This window comes from Alosa sapidissima, chromosome 12 (assembly GCF_018492685.1).
Source record: "Alosa sapidissima isolate fAloSap1 chromosome 12, fAloSap1.pri, whole genome shotgun sequence".
Classification (NCBI taxonomy): domain Eukaryota; kingdom Metazoa; phylum Chordata; class Actinopteri; order Clupeiformes; family Clupeidae; genus Alosa; species Alosa sapidissima.
In genome coordinates, this window is record NC_055968.1 from 10,000,079 (window position 1) to 10,020,966 (window position 20,888).

At 41.9% G+C, this 20,888-nt stretch overlaps 2 protein-coding genes across 2 annotated transcripts in view; both read left to right on the top strand.

The window, feature by feature from the left end:
* Positions 1-10,140, top strand: part of LOC121677900 — a 28,712-nt gene extending 18,572 nt beyond the window's left edge. The window contains exons 9-15 of the mRNA XM_042057029.1: positions 46-394; positions 535-677; positions 909-1,124; positions 1,337-1,582; positions 4,274-4,395; positions 4,666-4,986; positions 5,711-10,140. Of these exons, the coding sequence (XP_041912963.1) occupies positions 46-394; positions 535-677; positions 909-1,124; positions 1,337-1,582; positions 4,274-4,395; positions 4,666-4,986; positions 5,711-9,616 (5,303 nt within the window). The 3' untranslated portion in view covers positions 9,617-10,140. The remainder of the gene's footprint in view (positions 1-45; positions 395-534; positions 678-908; positions 1,125-1,336; positions 1,583-4,273; positions 4,396-4,665; positions 4,987-5,710) is intronic.
* A 6,301-nt stretch (positions 10,141-16,441) lies between these two features.
* On the top strand, positions 16,442-20,851 carry ttr (transthyretin (prealbumin, amyloidosis type I)). The gene is made up of 4 exons (XM_042056568.1): positions 16,442-16,548; positions 19,003-19,142; positions 19,411-19,546; positions 20,638-20,851. Exons 1-4 carry the CDS (start codon positions 16,483-16,485, stop codon positions 20,743-20,745), a joined length of 450 nt encoding a protein of 149 aa, XP_041912502.1. The 5' UTR covers positions 16,442-16,482; the 3' UTR covers positions 20,746-20,851.
* Positions 20,852-20,888: the final 37 nt, after the last annotated feature.

Genomic DNA, 20,888 nt, shown 5'->3' on the forward strand with positions numbered 1-20,888 from the left:
GAGGAGGTGGTGGTGGTGGAGGAGGAGGTGGTGGTGGTGGAGGAGGAGGGCGTCCTGGTGTAGTCCCTATTGGACCCGGGGGAGCTGGAGGGACTGGTATAGTCCCTATTGGACCTGATGGCCCAGCTAAGCCTGGCACAAAACCAGGCATCAGCCCTGGGGTAAAACCAGGAACCAAACCAGGCACCAAACCCGGTCCAGGGCCAGGTAAAAAACCTGGGAAAAGTTACCCAATAAAGATTGCAGTGAACAACAAGCCAGATGGCCCAGGCTTCCACCCAGAAGTGAAGGAGATATCAGTGCCAGAGGACCCAGAGGTGGTGAAAGTCCCCATGGTGATCGCCACCTACCCTGCCACAGATGGAGATACTGGAGAGGTGGCCGAAAATGTAAGGTCTGTACAACAAACAACACAAACAATAACTTTGCTTTTCACTATATCAGGAAAGATTTTCTATATAAACACTGTATAACATCTAAAATTATGCAGATAAAAATAATCGTTGAAGAACAATTATTATTTTTTGTAATCAGATATGCTAAAGGTCATGATCCTGATAATTGGTTCACCATTGACGAGACAACAGCGGAGATTAAACTAAACAAGGTGCCAGATCGAGAGTCTCCTTTCGTGGTCAACGGGACTTACAAAGCCTTGATCCTTTGCATGACAGATGGCAAGTTAAGCATAAGTTATATCAAGTCAAATGATTTCTGAATGGATAAGAGGTATATAATGTATGGGGATATTCCTTACCTTACCCTACTCATACTTCATGAGTCATATTGGTGGCCTACATGCAGAAACTGGTGTCGTTGGCATGAACAATGTGGAATGGCAGACAACACTTAATGTTTAGAATCATAAACATAATGTCTGAAAACATTGTGGCCGTTTTTGTTTTTAGATATGCCAAGTAAAACTGTCACTGGAACTATAGTCCTAACTGTGGAGGATTCAAATGACCACTGCCCCATGCTGACAAGCACTTACCAGAGTGCCTGCACCGATGCCAAAGTTGTGAATATTTCTGCTTTCGATGCAGACGACAATGCAAACCCTCTGTCCTTTAGGCTCATTGAAAAGGAAACCAAAGGAGCATGGGAAATGAAGTCGGTCGATGGTAAGAGTAACATTTCTCAGGGCTCACAAGATTTCTTTTGGGAACAATATCTTCCATATATCTTATCTAAAATCTAAATACCATGTAGTATTTTTTATTTTTGCCTAGACCAAAAAACCTCTAGCTAAAATGTAAGCATACTTTCAATAAGGATAGCCAAAACATGGTTCATCATTCTATTGTAAAGGAGCTCCGTTTCTTCTCCTTGGCAGACACCACAGCTGCTTTCTGGGCCAAGGAGCCCTTGTGGCCAGGGATGTACCGTATAACAGTGGAGGTGTCTGATGCCCAGGGTTCAACTTGCCCAGACAGACAGACCATGGAGGTGGTAGTGTGCACATGTGACGAGGGAGGAGGATGTGGCTTCAAGGCAGCAGCAAACAAGCAAACCAGCTCCTCAGTCAACGTGGGGATGACCACTATTGGTCTAATGATTCTTGGACTGGCGCTCATATTGTGTAAATAGACACATACACACACACACACATCTTACACGCTAGTACGCACACAAACACAAATATCCTTGCACACAGGACGTAGCACATAACTCGCATGTGGCATTTGATGTAGGACCACCGGTAAACACCTTTTTTTTTATTCCACAAGCCCCCAAGCAAAACTGAACACATACAATTATCCTGTGGCAATTGTTTGTCCTAGTTTTCCACTCCGGGCCTGCACTAGCACTAGGGCTTTCAGACATACGTGTAAGGCCGGAGGTTCTGCAGATGTTAAACGGTTGGGCCGTATATCTGAACAACATAAACGGTCATATGGAAGTCCGAACTTAGCCAGCTGTTCTACTTCTCCCCTCCTAGTATTTCCTCCGGACATTATGTAAATGAGCTATGTCTGAACGAAGCAAAGAACATGCGGTTAAGATTCACACCACGTGAGGGCGTGTCAATGTCCATGTTGCGGGAGCACTTAAATGCCAGGGTCATGATGGAGTGGCATAGTACTGTCTATGAGGGCAGACAGCGTCGTGAACACATGAAGGGAACGGCAAGAGACACATTGATGTAGGCCTACAACCGCATCGCAAGGAATTCAAAAGACTAAATCATCATAAGCAGAAGGCGCTAAAAAGGCAGTACAACGACGTCGTTGACGACAATAACAGGAGTATTTAATAAATTGTTAGCCAACACGGTCGGTTTTCTGTTCATTGATAGCCTTCTCATCTCACTGCTGAGCCCGATATTTGTTGAGAATGAATAATGCCTAGCTAGAGAAAATGAAAACGAAGAAAACCCAACTTAAATGCAATAAACACATACAGGGCTATATCTTGCACTTTAACGCAATTGACTTCGTGCAAATCGCTTTGTGGGCGGATCTTGGGCGCTGTTTCTATTTTACCGGCGGAAAATTGACTGTTGCGCCCGACGCAAATCTAAAATAGGGTGGTCTGTAGCAGCTACATTATTCATGGGTGTGGTTTGGGCGTAACGTGCAATAAACCAATCAGAGCGTCATCTCACATTCCCTTTAACAACAGGCACGCTTGTTCCATAGCGGATTGCTATTATGATGGCGGATTAGCCAGGCGCAACCAGGAACGGTTCACAGTGCTATAGTCAGTTGTGAACAGTTTGCTATTGATTTTTCCTCTTGACAAAATGTAATACAGAAATGTCACTTTCCGATGTTTTGGGATCACTCTCACTCAATCACGAGCTTATGAATGCATGGTGATATTTTTGCAATGTAATCTAACATTACCTCACTATAAACAATGCAGATCTGTCAGATAAGCTCTCCTCTCCCGTGCTGCTGCTGGGGCATTTGGGTTAAATGGAATCGGCATGCAATTCGTCTCATTAAGTCCTCTAATATTTCCTAATTTATGTCATCAACACATCCGTGATTCGTGGAAATGTGTTCGCAACACAGGCGCCCAAGCAAGCGCTCCTGCAGGTGTAAGCTACGGCTGTACCTTACCAACAGGCAACGAGAAACACTTCCCAAGTTGACCTAACTTTCCAACTCTGCACAGTATCCCATTAACTGCATGACAGTGGGCTATTTACAATATTTATTTTATGTAAAGTGGAGTTTGTAAACACGTTATCATCAACTTAATGCACGCACAACTTTTGTTTGAGCAGGAGAGAGAATAACAATGAATGGACGCAGCAACTACAGAAATTGTAGCGAAGGCTACTTGCTGCTTTCTTTTACTGTCTATGGTTGCTGGTTAACAGCACATAAGCTTATTTAAGCGAATTTACAAACTCAAGACTTCAAGGCGAGTTATTTCAGATGGGCTACAACAAGGTAGGCAAATTTGTGGTGCTTGTCAAAACCTTAGCGCAGCTGGAATAATGCTTATAGGCTGATGTTAAAGCGCACATGATGTTTAAAGCCATACACAACGGTAAATTGGAACAAAACTAAAGGTAAGTTTAGCCTTTATAGGGCTGTATAAAGTTGTCAGCTTCAAGTATGCGCACTTACGTGACTACTTCTACGCACAATAGATTTTTCTTCTTCAGACTAAATAATGCATAGATTTTGTAGGCATAAACAAAAACAGCAGCTGTGACAGCGGCCGCATATATTCTGCGTCATATCACGCCTCTTGCGAACTCTGCAAGCCCCCACCCCTCACTCGACAACCACACAGAAATTCTGTAATGTGCATGTATGTCGTTCGTTCACACATAGGTCAGTATAAGGTCAGTAGGTTAGCATCTTATCTGAATCACCAGAAGGATCGGACCTCTGTTTGACAAACCTCCGCATATACTCCAGAGGTTATGTCTGAAAGCCCTAATAATGAATATGTGTTGCACAATGCTTGCCCACAGTCACAGTTCTATCTACCGTTTTGTTTCCGCTGTTGTCATTAGGTAAAATTAAATCCAAAATGTTCCCACACACCAGACTTATGCGCATCCTCCAACTCCGGGCTACCTTCATTATCTCTTCCCACTCCACACGTGACCCGCAGCACTCCACACCTCTGCTTTCAGGCAAAAGGGAAAAAAATGTCTGAGGTCACATATGGGCATGAGGCTACATTGCACATGCACACGATGCACACATGCCCCGAACCGAGACAAGCGAACCGAACATATAAGATTTTTTTAAAGAACCACCCCTAAGTTAACAGAATTTTCTTTTCTGTGTGTGCTTCTGTGTAGTGGTCCCTCTTCTGCTACTGTTCTGCCAGTGTGGAGCAGCGGCTGCACATTTCACTGAAATCCCCTTCAATGCTAAAGAGTACCTCATTCCATATCACATTGAATCAAATGGAGAGGACAAGGTAACATAATGGAGTGCACTAGATTCATACAGAACATCAATTCTCTTGTCTTTGTTAGATGTAACATTCTAAAACAAGTGGTTATGTATTCAAATCAACTAATTGTTTTGACATTACAACAGTACGTAGGACCCATATAATCCTTTGATTAGACACTAACAAAGTTCTTCGTTCTAGTTGAGGATTCTACATTTTTGAAATCTGTAATTTTCTCCTTTAGTCTTGAGTTATGTTCTTCATAACTATTGGTTAATGTCTTTTTACGTGTAGGAGGTCCCTCTCTTCAGCAGCCCAGTCACCCTTGCCAATGCAGGCCAACCTGTAAGTGCTGTGAATGTCGCTAATGTTGCCACCAAGTCCTCAACGGGTCTGCTCGGTAAAAGCTCAGGAAGCTTCTATGGAGAAGCCGGAGGGACATTTCATCAGGAGATGATGGGCGGGATGCAGGAGACAGACTACCATGGATTCCATCAGAATTCGTTTGGCTCAGGGAGGAGGCAGAAACTTTATACTTCTCATACCCACATGGAGAGAGACATCTTTGAAGGGATTACACTACCTGATGATTTACTTCATGGATATTATTCTCAGGTGAGAAAGAATTCACAGCCTTAGTATGAATTCACAGTCTTAGTATGTGTAGGATCGGATCAATGAGACTGTGAAGATGCTACTGGAAGTTAAACCTTAGGGCCTGTGTCCACTAATCTCGTTTTTGTGGTGACAGCAACCTCAACCTAATTTTCAGAGCGCTTCGGTCAAGTGTTTATTGTTGCTATGTTACCAAAACTGTCTGCCTAGCTAACTAGCTAACTGAAATGGCAGCAATCGTTCAGGACTCAGCTCACTAAATATGACTTTGACAGACAAAAGAAGTTCATTTGGCATTACAATAGAATAGGTCATCCCTCTAGGCTTTGTAATTTGCGTTTGGTTTGCAGCAGTGGTTTAATATTTAGTCACATAGGACTTGGCTGATTGAGTTTTCCTCTGCCACTACAAACATTGTTGACAGTGTAGGTCCCGCCCCTTCCTAGATTTCAATTGGCTAGCATGAGAGAAGTGACATTGACGAGCCCAGCGCTGTTCTAAAAGTTGAACAGATTTATACTTTCAGCGCTCTGCAGAAAAAAAACGGTCAGCGCCGAGGGCTTTTTTCCGCCGAGGGCGCTGAGCGCTGTGAATGCTGAACTTCATAGGATTTGTATAGAAAATAGCCGCCATCGGCACAAAAAATATGATTGGTGGACACAGGCCCTTAACCGTGAATATGTCGGCAAATAAAATATCTGAATGATGTGTATTGCTTCCACAGAAGGCGATGCATGAAACTCAAAACTGCAAATTAAATGACTGTCTGCTGGTGTACAACTACGAGGGGCAGGGATCTCCTGCTGGCTCCGTGGGCTGCTGTAGCCTCCTTGGGTCTGATGATGACCTCGCCTTCCTTGACAATCTGGGGCCAAAGTTCACCACCCTTGCCCAGATCTGCAAACCCCCAAAACCTATTGCTGTAAGCAAGGTTGCATCTCTGCAAACCGATGTCAAGAGAGAAAGCTCCATCTCTACCACCACGACAAAGGTTGCCCAGAGTCCTCCCCCACTGCCTCCTATCCAACCAACAGTCACTGATACCACCAGGACCATCAGCAGCTCTGCTACACTTCCCAGAATGCACCTGAGTCAAACTGTGCCTACCCAGACTGTGTTAGTGCAGCAGCAGCCCCTGTACTACTTAGTGGAGCCACAGGTTCAGCACAGAGTAGTACTGGCTAAGAGACCTCCCGTGGGACTAGGTCAGGGTGTACTTCTGGTCAACAGTGGGCCTGTGATACAGGGAGTTATTCCTTCCCAAACAACCACCCCAACTAGCCCCACACTACTGCTTCAGGGTGGTCAGACCCTTGTTCAACACAGCACTCTCCCAAGGGTGACTACTGCTGGGTCACATCGTGTGGTGCTGGTGCAAAGGCAGCCAGGGGACGTGGCAGTGGCGCAGGGCCAAACATTCACCCATGCTCCCCAGCAGATATATACCCCCGCACAAGAGAGGGTGGTCCTACTGGACAGGCAGGTAGGAAAGAAGCCAGATGCCCCCGAAAGCATCAGGACACTGTGGCCAACAGGTCAGTTCAAAAGTCCAGCAATACCAACCTATGAAAGTGGTCAGCTGAGCAGCGAGAGAGTTAACATGGTGCAGAGCAACATCACCCATGTTTCAAGGCCACAATCCCAGCAATCACTTTTCAGCACAAGGTTCACTGAGGGCGTCAGCAGCCCTGGTCTGGCCCCTGCAGGATTACCCATGAGCTCTTTCCCAAGCATGGGAGTAGAGGAGACCTTTTCTGTTTCTACCATTCCCCAAGTTCCTCCTATAGCAACTGGAACTGTGAAGGAGTTATTTGAGGGACCCAGTGTGCCTGCTGTGGATGATCTGGTCACAGACACAACCCAACAAGAGGAGGTCTCAGAGGAGATACAAGGGATTGATTTGGCAGAGGAGCATGTGGCAGTGGTGGTTGAATCTGACAAAGCTGAATTTCAACTGGAGATAGACAGCACTGAGAAAGTCACAGTTATGTCTGAAGATGTGTCTAATGAACTTGGTGGTCCAGAGGTGGAAGCCATTGTGGACCATAAGGAAAGCCTACCTGTCTCCTCGCAGGCCTTAGATGTGACCGCATCACCAGAAATGTCAGAGACTGAGAAGGACACTACCCACCACATAGTCCCTGAAGTGACAGCGGGGAATTTAATAGAAACTATACTTGAAGAAACAGATGCTGGGTGGACAGTGGATGAGTATGCATCTGACACAGTTCTTCTCTCTAAAATATCACCAGGGGACACTGACATCATTGATCTGGTAGCAGACCAGATCAGTGCTTCACACTTACTGCAAAGTGAGTCAGGAATGGTCGAGGATACAATCAATTCGTCAAGGAGTGCAAAGGAGGTATCTGCAACCCAGGGCACACATTCTGAGGAGATTGAAGATGAGGTATCCAGCATGACACTGGAAGACAATATTGAAGCAGAAGAATCAGGCCCTGGGGATGGAAAAGCAAGCTATGTCGATGGACACTCAGAATTTACTCCTTCAACAAACATTACCATTTCACATCAAGAGACAACTGCTGTTTCAGAGACTGAAATAGAGCTGGATACAGCCAAGAGCCCTGGCCCAGTGGCATCACTGGATATGTTTCAGGGCACTGAACCAGCAGAGATAGAGGCTTTGGAGATTACTCACCTACAAATGCAGCAGGTTACAAGAAGCCAAGTGCTGGTGAAGACCGCACTGGAGGAAGCCAAAGATGTGGCCACAGAGGGTGATGGTGTAATTTTGACTCAAGTAGTATCATCTGAGATGGAGGGGGTCACTGCAGAAAAATCTCTGGAGTCCAATGCTGCCTCTCTGGAGGAAGAGAGGGAAGTGGAAGAGATAATTGAATACATTGGACTAATGCCAGAGAGTGAAACATCAAGACATGATGAGGAGGAGCATCAAGACCTACTGATTGAGGAAGGCTCTAAAGTGGAAGACGTAGAAGCAGAGAAGTCAATGCAAGAAGAGAAGGATCTCTCTAGTCATGAACAGCTGTTGAGAGAAGAGGAACTTGGTTCCACACTGGATGTAGAGATATCTAATATACCTTTGAGTGAAGGTGAGCAAGACTTAAAGGGGGAATCTTTGGATGCATCTGAAGACCGAACAGAAAAGAATGAAGATACACAGGAGCCCATTGATGAAGAATCTCTGGAGCCCAATGTTGTGGAGATGCAGACAGTAGATCCAGCCTCTGTGGAAGAAGAACGTGAGGTGGAAGAGGTAAAGAAATACACCGGACAAATGCCAGAGGCTGAAACATCTAGTCAAGATGTGGAGGAGCATCAAGACCTACAGATTGAGGAAGACTCTAATGTGGATTTCCCAGAAGCAGAGAAGCCAATGCAAGAGAAGGATCCCTCTAGTCATGAACAGCTGTTGAGGGAAGAGGTGGTTGGTTCCACACTGGATGTAGAGATGCCCAATGTAACTTTAAGGGTAGCTGAGCAGGACTTACAGGGTGGGTCTTTGGATGCATCTGAAGACCAATCAGAAAGAAATGAAGAAGAACAAGAGCCCATAGATGATGGGGACATGTCTGACTCAGGGAGTATGTCGGTACAGTGCTCCACAGCCTATTCAGAACAAACAGATGATTTGAGTGAGTCAGAGTGCGTAGAGGAAGATGAATATGATGAAGCAGTATTAGATGCAAATGTCACACCAGTTAAGTCAGAGGGGGTGCAACCATGTGACGATGAGGACATGATGCTGGTGTCCGTGGATGCACAGCCTGCTGCTCCTATTGAATCTGAGATGTCCATGCCAACTGTGAAAATACAGGCAGAATCAGTGGTTGAAGAATCACCTGAGCATCCTGTGCCAGATGTAGCAGGAGTAGAGGAGGCTGGAGCTTCCTTAGTGGCTGAAGGAGAATTAGTAGAGGCTACATTTGGACTTGACAAAGTCACAGAAGCAGGGATTGATTTAGAGGTGGCAACAGCAGAACAGCCAGACCATCAGACAGGCACAGAGGGAGAAGAGGTTCAGACTGAGTCTGAAGGTGTGGCGGCAGAGACATATGAGTCTGAGGTGAGCACAGAATCAGATAATGGTGATGCCGATGTAGAAAGAGAACAAGCAGAGAGAATAGTGACCACAGCAGTATCTGATGAAGCAGAGGAGCCAGTTGGCTTGGAAATAGCAGCGGAAAAGCCTGAGACAGAAGCTGCACTAGAGACAGAGCAGGCCAACCCAGAGTCAGTAAGTGTAGAAGCAGAGCAACAGCGAGCTGAACCACAACCAAGGAGAATAGAGATGGAGATTGAGGAATCAGAGAAGACTCTGGAGATTCTACAGACACTGGAAGTGACAGAAGACCTAGATTTACAAACAGAAACAGGGGAAGTTAGCAGTGCCTATCTGTCTGCTGAGGTAGGTGAGGTTTTGCACAGTGTAGCATCTTCAGAAGAGATGGAAGCTGATTCCCCCATAGCTGAGAAACCAGAGGAGGAAGAGGGGCAGGGGACACTACCCCAGGGGCAGGAACTGGGGGCTACAGCTGAAGTCAGTTCCAGCAGTGTGGGTAAAAAGCAGAAAAAAGCCAGCAAGAAGGCATTAAAGGGACCCAAAAGCCCAAAGAGTCCTATGGGGAAGTGCAAACAACAGTAAGCAATACAGCAGAGAGCCTAGCTTTGATCCATTTGATGGCTCGTATGCCAGGATAGTTAGATGGTTTTTATGTTTTTTGCTAGCCATTTTGATCACCTGAGCCTCAACATTACATCGATTCAATGGTAAATACTGCCTACTCGTCTACTTTTGGGTACATTTTTAAAAATGGGTTTTTTGCTAATGCTAATGTTAGGTTGAGTCATTTTCTATATCTAACCCCTAGAATTTCAGAGGTTTAAATGTTTCTGAATGCTTGTATAAGCTTTGAGAATTCTTCAGATATAATGTGGTGTATGGACACTCTTTCCATGACAATGTGATATTTAAAGTTAGGCAAGCACTCACTTGTAATTGGGGTAAGGTTATGTAAAATGGGTTTTAGACATGAGCTTCAGATTTATTATCAGTTGAACGCCTATTTTTTATGAGCGTTCTGCTTTTTGTCTGGGAAATACATTTCCTTTTGTATGCTTGAATCTGAATAAAAAATATATTGCACTCAATAAAAAAACATAAAACCAGTGGTCACTGCATTTTATATTTACGTGTTAATGGGGTAAAATAATAAAACCTTGAATGTAAGTTTAGTTAAATAATTGAAGAACTTTCTCATGATAAAATATCCAGGTAAGCCACAAGAGGTCATCATAGCACAGTGTACAGCTCTGTCACCTGCCATCCAACTGCTCTGCTCCACATTCATGATCATCCACATTCCATAAAGAGACCAAGCAGAAAAAAACAACTGCCGCATAATCCATCAAGTAATATAAAGATGTGGGTCTTATTGGGGAGCAACACAATGAAATATAAGTAAACATATCAGATATCATGGTTTTGGCTGTAGGGCCTACTGTGTGCACAAAACATATTCATATTTACAACTTCACAACCAACCACCTCACACGCTACATTAATTTTGTATTACACAGTATACCATTTCAATCAAGGCAGTTAGTGCCTTTTGTATGTCTGCATGTAATGATTAATGTAGAACAGCAGTGTTTTAACCCTTAGATGCATGACCTACCAACACCTACACTCTTCCACGAGTGGGGTTAAAAATCACCCTAATTAGAATGAATGCGTTTTATGCTGTAAACTTAAAGATGATTTGATGATGATATGACAAGAACAATAATAATAATAAAAACATTTGTATTTTTAAGATATGTTGCCTCATGGCAACATTGTACCATGCATACTCATGCACACACACATTACAACATCCACTTTCCCCCTGAGACCTGCACCTGACTTTCTGAAAGTTTAGTAAGCAATTTGTCTCAAAAGAGAAACACAGGGGGTAGGCCTATTAGAGGGAGAGCAGCTTCACAGAAGAGAACTTCTGACGGCAAATTTGAGGAAAAGTTGGTAAATCACCCTTCTTACCTAATTTGAGGGTGCTGATTCTGAATATTTTGTTTACCAAGCTCAATTCTGAGTTCTAAGCCGCATAATCAGCATTTTAACATAAAATAGCGATTATTTTTGCTTATTTTTCCCTAAATTGGGTTGATTTCAAAAATAATCACTAAAACCAAATAAAAGTGTTCTCTAAATACATGTTTGAGCATTAAAGAAGCCATACTATAGTTTATTAACGTATTTAATGGGAACATGATTACAGTTAATATGTAATAAACTCGGAAATTCTAATCAAAACACAACCATATTTTTATTGCTAACATAGTGAGTCACTCGTAGTGTGTATAATGCATTTCATCACAATAACAAATTGCACAGATAACCTTCAACTCAGAATATATCCTACAGTACATATGAACTTAGATAGCGGGAATAAGCCTAAAGCAGAACTGCATCTACCGTCAGCAACAACCGTCAAGTAAAAAACATTTTACTTCTAGTAACACTGGATTTGGTATGTGTGCTTGCCTCTATACTAGCTTGATAATGTGCTCTTCTAATATGCCATTGAGCAGCATCACTTGTTGGTGGTAGAGCCTCCGATCCTCAACAGAGAAACAGAGAACAGAGTGGCTCTGGCATAGTGTTGTCATGATACCAAAATTATGACTTCGATACAATATCTGCCATAAATATCTTGATACTCGATACTGAAGCGATATCGAAATCCTAAAATATCTGGAAAAGAAAGGACACAGGCCTCCTCCAAGTGTATTGAGTCATTTGTGTTGAATTTAGTGCACTTTTGGTCAATTCTGGGTTTCAAACTTCTAAACTTCGTACATAATTATTATTTTTGTAGTCAGATAAAATAGTAGTTTGTGTGAGATTAAGTCCTTTATTGTTTGTTATAGCTCATTTATATTGTGTGATGTTTTGGCAATAAATTACCTTTAAATACCCAAAGTAGGCTAGATCGAGGTCAGTGTTCAAATTACTGCATGCAAATCACTTAATGCTATGCAGAAGAGCCTAATCTTTAGGCCATCTGATGTAGGCTACCCTAGGCCTTCCTGTTTTTATGGGATTTCTTTGACAGTTGCAAAGGGAAAAAAGTCTGTTTAAGATGGTCTTCTTTGCTCCAGTGTAATTATATAAGTACGTTTCAACCACTCTTTGGGTCTTAATCAGATATGCCTACACCATTATTACATTACATTTGGCTGACGCATTTTTAACCAAAGCAACTAACAACATGGTAACAGTTACGTTTTAAAGCAATTCTCTCAACAATTTTAGGACAATTTAAAAAACGGTAGAGTACAGTAAGAACTAGAATGTAATGCCAGGAATTAGGAATAGAGGAATTACAATAGTAGATGGAAATCTGCTGGCTTAATGTTGGTGGGGAAATTCCTTGGAAAAAAAAAACATTAAATCACTTAATCTTTGAGTTCATACAAACCCTCGTACCAAAAGACCTAGTGTGTCAAGGCGTTCTTGAGATATAACACTCAAGGTGTTTTTGACCTTGACATTTGACCTTTGACCTCCAACATCAATTAACTTCATCTTTGAATCCATACAAATACTCATACCAAATTTCAGGCATGTATGTCAAGGCATTCTTGAGATATCGCACTCAGAGTGTTCATTGACTTGACCTTTGACCTCCAACATCAACTCTCTTTGAGTCCATACAAACACTTTTGAAGCACATGCGTCAAACCGTTTTGGAGATATAATGCGCAAAGCATGAGATATGGCTGTGACTTTTATTTTGACACACGGGAAACACTTAAACAGGATGTGTAGTTTTACCAGATTGTATGCATTAGAAGCTGAGACAGTTGATTTCACAGGTGACACCTGTGTCAGTGTTCTAATTAGCCCAGGAACTACTCTGGGAGCTTAACGAGCGCAGCTGGCTTTAGGCCATTATGACATCACAGCCTTTGAAGTCTAAGGGGGAAAAATGAGCTTTTTAACATTTTTAATCCCCTATTTCTCAAAAAGTATAAACTTTTTAAAAAATCTGAAAAAATAACTCTCTTGCCCCACTCCAAATCTTCGCAACGGTTATTTCAACATGTCTGTACGTTAAGCGGTTAGAGTCGCATTAATTCTTGAAAAGGTAAAAAGAAAAAAAGGTTATAATATAAACTAGAAAAGCATTTCCTGAAGGAAATACAGTGCATGAAAATGCAAAAATATGATGTAAAATATCATACAGAGTAAAAACAAACTATATTGGTTGCTAAGTAGATGAGGTTTAATATAGTTGGAATGACTGAACAGTTAAATAGGTGGATATTTTAAATGGTTAAATTATTTAGGTAGATAGTTGACGATAACTGACAGTTGGAATGGCTCTAATGTTTGCAAATATGTTTACAAAGATAATAATGCTAACCAAGTTACTATGCTAACTAGCATGTTAACAATGTTAAAATGTTAACTATGCTAACCATGTGACTTAGCTAACCTAGCTAATCATTTTTAGTAGTTATGCTAACTATGCTAACTAGCATGTTAACTATGCTAACCATGTGACTTAGCTATCTTAGCTAATCATTTTTAGCAGTTATGCTAACTATACTAACTGGCATGCTAACATGCTAGCGTGCTAACCATGTTACTTAGCTAACCTAGCTAATCATTTTTAGCAGTTATGCTAACTATTCTAACTATGCATTAACTATGCTAATGCACTGGATAATGTTTCTTTTTGTTGCACTATAAAGGATAAAAAAAAATATTTTTATTTGCAAATAATGCAATCTCCACAGCACTCTTCAGCAACCCTCAAACATGCACACTCTTCCATTTTTTGCATGGCTGGGATTTGAATGATAGGAAAGAGCACCAGTGAGATGTTTTAACTAGGCAAGCACAGTCGCCTTTACAGTAAAAAAAAAATACAGTGTAAATCCTCTGTAAAGACTGACAACTGTCCATAATAGTTAGTGACACGTACTTTCTACAGAAAAAAGTTAGTGACAAGTACTTTCTACAGAAAAATGAGCAGTCACCTACTATTCTATCAATTTATTATCAAGGAATCTATTTTGCTTCGAAACGTCATACTGAATTTTAGCTATTATTTCAATTTATATTTTAATTTTAGCTTATTTTAATTTGCTACTTGAGGATCATTGGGGTAATTCCTGTCCTGTCCCACTACATATCTGATACATAAAGAGTATTATTATAGAATATTAATGTCTTATATTTTGCAATTCCTATGATATCTGATGGCAATACCAAACAAGTATGTGAATTATGCTAATTATCAAGCTTAAAACTCAAAATTGAGCTTGGTAAACAAAATATTTGAATTCAGCACCCTCAAATTGTGTGAAATAGCCCCTTTACCGACTTTTCCTCAAATTTGCCAACAGGACTTTTTCTGAACATTTGTTAGCTATCTGCTCTCCTTCATATAGCAAATAGAGGGATCAGTCAGGCCTCAAACTTGGGGCTACAGGGTTGCAAACATGCAGCTTCACCGCAACACCATGCAGCTTCACTCTGGCTTATTTGTGAGAAACAGATTACATTACTGATGATGCTATCGCCAGTTGTGCTCTCAGTCCTGTGATTGCAAGGAGCGATAAGTGGATTTTAAAGGTCACTTTACCACAAACTCTTTCAGCAAACCACAAGAATCAGTCCAGAATAAGACCTTCACCCTATGTATCACATTATTGCTATCACTATAAAATCTAGAGTTCAAAGCTGTTTTCTATTTGGCAGTAGTTCCTTCTCCCTACAGAAACACTCTAAACCATACCGTTTGCACACAAATGTTAAATAAGTATGTACTTCTAAAACAAATTATTTAATAATCAATAATAGAGAAATGTCAGTTGGTAGGCACATTTCTGGAATAAAAATGACTAGATAGGCCATTCTACCCCTTAGCTTTGCTCCTCATATCAAATCACTCACTAAGATTGTTTTTTTTCACCTTCGTAACATTGCACGCCTCCGACCCTTCCTCTCTGCTAGTGATGCACAGACTTTGGTTCACTCTTTCATTATGTCCCGTTTAGATTACTGCAACTCACTTTTCCTTGGTCTCCCCACTAAAACCCTTCAAAGACTACAATATATTCAAAACTCTGCAGCTAGGCTCCTCACCAATACCAGACGATCAGCACACATCACCCCCATTCTCCATCAACTCCATTGGCTACCAGTTCCGTCCCGGATCAAATACAAAGTACTACTACTCACCTTCAAAGCCCTCCACAACCTTGCTCCCCCCTACATCTGCGACCTCCTGACCCCTTACACTCCTTCCCGCTCACTCAGATCCTCTGACCAAAACCTTTTGGCTATCCCCCGCTCCAGACTCTCCACCCTGGGTGGCAGGTCCTTCAGTGCCTTGGCCCCCAAACTCTGGAACTCCCTCCCCCAACCCCTTCGTGCCTGTCCTTCTCTTCCTTTCTTCAAAGCACATCTCAAGACCTTTCTGTTTAATGATCACTTCTCCTCCACACCCAACACATAGTTCCTACAGATAACTTGTCTTTGTTGTATTGTTTTGTTTGTTTGTTATTGTATTTCCCTGCCTTTGTCTCTGTTGTATTGTTTGTTTGTTTGTTATTGTGTTTCCCTGCCTTCCTACTATGTAAAGCGACCTTGGGTTTGAGAAAGGCGCTATATCAAATAAACTTATTATTATTATTATTATTATAAGTTTCTGTTGTTGTTGGTATGAGTTCTTCACACTGTAAAATAGAGGTGCAAACCCCAGTCTGGCATCGTCTGAAACAGTTACTGGTGTGAATGCTTTAAATTATAATCATTTCTTCATCGTTTCTGGCCCAAATTCCATATCCAAATTTCTTGGAACAGTGGGAAGTTACATACTAACACATTTCGCCACAGAGGCTTTCCGTCGAATGGCTTCGCCAGGGTCAGAGGTGATCAAATCCGACAAAGGGGCCGTACCTGAGAGGTAAGGTGAGTTCCAGAGACCACTACTCGACGTGCTTGCGGCAGAGGAGGATGGAGGCTTACGATTTGCTGGGTTGGCCATATTTTTTACCCCCTTCTAGGTTAATGGGGTGTTTAAATTTCAGAGAGGGGGCAGTGCCAGAGAGGTAACACCATGCGAACAGTATCCCACTCAGCCTAGGCCAAAGAGCGCTCCTCCACGTACGTGTTTGTGGAGGATGATGAGAGATTATGGTTTGTAGGCTTGGATGTACCCCACCCACCCCAATGTTTCGCCTGGTTGGGGGAAAGGGAAAACGATATGGGACTGAGATTAGCCTGCAGACGGCTGCCGGTGAATTAAGCCTCTTTCTAATAAGAGCTGCCTGCCACAAAGCCGACTCTGTACAGAGTTACTGATCAGCCTGGTATTTACCTAGTCAACAGAGGGGCAGTGAGTGTGTTTCAGGTCAGCTGATGCCTGATGCCGCCCGCATATAAGAGGGCACGCGCACACATGTTCAGACAGCACAAAGAAATCAGCCCTTGCAATGCAAAAGAGTGCGGTCTGTGTGTTCTTGGCTTCTGCATTGCTCATATGCAGCGCTGCCCCTGTGGTAAGTACCTGAACTGCACCTGTGTTGAATGGTGAGGGAAATTTCTGAATTTTTGGGGAACTATGAAGTAGCACTGATGGTCTCCCGATTGCAATTATATGCAACCACAAGGTTGGGATGGTTTTTGAGGTAGATTTGGCTTAACATGTTTTTTTTCTGCTGTGTGAGATCTCATGCAACACAGAAATGAAGGGACTCCAGCAAATAAAATCATTTGGGTCATCAAGCAACAAAAATGTACACATACACACATACAGTATGTTGGTTGTATGATGCAGACCAAATCTGTTTTATAATTTAGGTAGCTTGTTCAGTATTAATTAGTTGATTAGAGCTCTTCTCAGGTCAACATTTTTGTGTATTATAAATTCTTTTCCATGAGCTGTAAACCATAATCATACAGATTAAAACAAAAAAAAGGCTTGACATTTGTCACTTTATGTGTAATAAATCCAGATTATATGAAATAAACTTTAAAATAAATTACGGAAGCACCTGTAATGTATGATTTGGCATGATGCATGTTCAGTTGAATCGAGTCAAATCCAGTAATGTTGATGTAAAAATCTACGTAAACAGCTGCATTTCACATCAGTAATCAATACTGTGAATGAAGACTGATGTATGGCAAGTGTGGGCGTACTCAAGAGGGCACGCTGATGACCACTCCATGGATCCAAAAGGGCACTGGCCTGACGCACTTATTTGAACAGATAAACACACATTACTCTTACAAACACATATTATACGTTTTTATCTCTGATTTACAGGAATTAGTCACAGTCAGCTGATTTAGGAAGTAGCCTACTCCCAACAACAGTGTTTCTCAAACTTTTTCAGACCAAGGACCACTTAACCAATTAAACAAAAACTCATGGACCACTTTGTTAAAAAAAAAAAAAGAGTAGACCTACTTCAACAGTACTGTATATTACACAATAGGCCTACTCACTGAACCACATTGCTTATTGCCTTTGCACCTTGCTTATTGTGTCAGAGGATTCATATGATTTAAACTGGCATAGCTTACTTTAACTGTTTGGATTAACATACAAGTTGGTTCAACGTTGCAAACTCATCTATATTATATTTTACCATGTCTGTTCGCGGACCACCAGTGGTTTCCGGACCACAATTTGAGAAACACTGCTCTACAACATTGACTATTTACAACAAACATAGCCTATTCTAGCACTGTTCACATGCCAGGACTTTACCTGTTCATTCTGTAGTTTCTTCAAAAGCCATCATAGATGTCTGTATCATAGATGACCCGCAATGAACAAATCTGTGTTGACATTTAAAGACCAGTACTGCCAATATAAATTAAGATGCACCCTAACCAAAACAATAATAATAATAATAATAATAATAATAATAATAATAATAATAATAATAATAATAATAATAATAATAATAACAACAACAACAACAACAACAATAACAACAATACTACTACTACTAATAATAATAATAATAATAATAAATAAGCTGCAAGCAGCAATGAGGGGGCCAAGTAGTCAAGTGAGAGTTGCCATGGCAACTCAATGCTGTTACATCAGACATATGGCTGTAAGCAGTCACAGCAAGTTTCATGTCTAGCAACAAAAGTTTGGCTGAGATATAAGGTCACTATCTGTTTGGTGGCTTCACTGCTAATTTCGATTGGCTTTCACAGCCAAATTTATTCTGTGTCCTCAAAATGGGATCCTGAGTCCAAGTACTGAGTTTGGTTTTGATACGTGAAAACATTGCTGAGATATAAGTTCACTTCCTGTTTGGCTGTTACGGTCGAACAGTTTTAGATATGGCCAAAAAAGGGCAAGTTTCATGAAGATCAGACAAAATTTTGGGCCTGTGAAATGTTTTACATGTTTTTGATGAAATTCAATATGGCAGCCACGTTGACGTTATCGATCACAAGTTGGCATGTGTCGGCCTTAGGACCTCCCACAGTATCAACAGACACCACTTTTAATTACTGTATTAAGAGACACCACTTTGAATTACTTTAATTACTTTTACTTTTTACTTTTTAATTCACAAAACACATCAACAGTTACAGCCCAAAATGAATTGCAGCAACCCCTTGAGGTCAAAGGTCACCACATTTGCTTGAATCTTTTCCTAATTGGGTCTTTAGTCCATGTACCAAGTGTGATAAATGTAAGGGTTGCTGAGATATAAGCTCACTTCCTGTTTGGGCGGCTTTGTCGCCAATTTCGATTGGCTGTTATGGGTGAAAGGTTTTAGATATGGCAACAAAAGGCACAATTTTTGTCTCTAGTCTTGGTCTGCAGATCATATGGCGGAAAATCCTTCCGGAAAATTACAGCTTCGCTGCTTGGCGCCCAATAATAATAATTAAGGATCCAGTGGGCTGTCAGGAAATTGGCTAGAAAGACTTCCTGTTCTGCTCACGATAAGACTCCAGTATCTGACCTCTGCCCCCAGGACCCCCATGGTGGCTCTGACGCCAAATGTCCGCTGATGGTGAAGATCCTGGACGCAGTGAAGGGGGCACCTGCTGGAAGCGTGGCACTGAGTGTGGCCAGGCGAGGTGCTAATGGCGAGTGGGCACAACTGGCGAGCGGGTAGGCTGCAAATGGGACACGCTTGGGATGTGTAGAGCTTGATGCCGAAAAACTTTAATTAAAAAGGTTGCAATACGAATGGCCGAAGATCTGATTGTGCTAGACTGGAACAAAAAGTGGATTTATTTTATTTTCTCTGGTGTGTGTGTGTGTGTGTGTGATTTATCTGACCTAAGATATTTTTAATAGATTAACGTGAGTGATGGGTCTATGCTCCATATTTGTTTTATTAGGTCCAATCTGCTCAGTGTTTTCCACTCTCTCACAGAGTAACAGACCCGACTGGTGAGGTCCATGAACTGATCACAGAACAGGACTTCACAGCAGGAGTATATCGCGTAGAATTTGACACCAAAGCATACTGGAAAGCAGAGGGTCGAACGCCATTCCACGAGGTGGCTGAGGTGAGTGTGTCAGAAATGCTTCGACAGCAAGCTTACTTGGGCTTACTTGAAATGTACTACCTTAGTTCAGCATCAATCAGTGAGCTACACAGTTCCTTACATAACCTTTGATCCACATGTACTTGCACACGCACATTGGGGTAGCTTTGACTAGCTCTCAGTAGGGAGCGCAGCTAGATGGTATGTCTGTGTCGGTTTTATATTTCTCTCACTAATGTTTCATTTGTGTGCGGGAGCGGACAGTAGGCTATAACATTTTTATTTCCATCTGGAGGAAATCCTGAGCTAAAACGCACAAAACTAAACAGCTGTGAATTGTTGGCTATTAATACTTCTACTGTTTTTATTATTACCTGCGGTAAGTTTTGTAAGTTTATCTATCTATAAGAAGGATGATGCAAAGCTATACTGGCCCAATACCCATGCAACTTGGTGAGCTTGAGTGGGCTGAGGAAGAACCCATTAAACTTAATGCAGATTTGAATTATTTAGTTTCACTTTCACCAACCTTGATGAGGCAATTGGCCTTAGCAGAGTGCATTGTTTCTTTTATTTATTTTGCTGTACATTTTTGTTGAAAAGTAACATCAAAAGTTCTCTCACACAAGTGGCCTCTCCCTCCTGCACTAGCAATGAATACAGCCAGGGCACAGGAGAGATCATGTTAGAAGCTTGCAGGAATAGACTGCAGTAGCAAATGAATGCTTGAAGGCTGAACTTAATTTATTTGCAGTCGTACCCTCACCATCATAGGCTAGTCAAATTCCAAATGTTCTCACTGTGGATATGAAAGACTCCAGTGCTGTCTCACTAGTCCATACCTTTCCATTGTAAGTCAAGTTGGAGCAGTCAACAGTGTTTGCTCATACTCTAAATACACACTTTGGAAACAATAGAAAATAAACCATGTTCCTGCAGTTCACCTCTGCATATCGCACCGTAGGGGGAGTAACGTTTGGTTAAAAAATGTGATGTGCACCGAGGCTTCCGTAGTATGCGCACGTACGGTTAGCAGCTGACATTTCCAGATGAGTAAAATCCCTTTCTAACAGAGTGCATCTCCTGTTGCTATGTGTGTGTGCGCTCAACAGGTGGTGTTTGAAGCACATGCAGAGGGACACCGCCACTACACCCTTGCCCTGCTGCTCAGCCCCTTCTCCTACACAACCACTGCAGTGGTGGTCAAGACTCACGACTGATGCTGAAACACACAACCACACATACCCTCAGCTTATGTGGGGGAATAACACTGATGATGTTCCAACATGCTAACAAAACAAATAAAACAGATCACATACAAATGTAGAAAGTAGTCTTATTGTTTCCTCAATCTCCTGCATCT

Bases quoted from the DNA above. Each gene is read 5' to 3' on its own strand.
- ttr (XM_042056568.1), top strand. From the start codon at position 16,483: ATGCAAAAGAGTGCGGTCTGTGTGTTCTTGGCTTCTGCATTGCTCATA. The intron at 16,549-19,002 runs GTAAGTACCTGA...CTCTGCCCCCAG, and splicing joins TATGCAGCGCTGCCCCTGTG to GACCCCCATGGTGGCTCTGA. The intron at 19,143-19,410 runs GTAGGCTGCAAA...ACTCTCTCACAG, and splicing joins TGGGCACAACTGGCGAGCGG to AGTAACAGACCCGACTGGTG.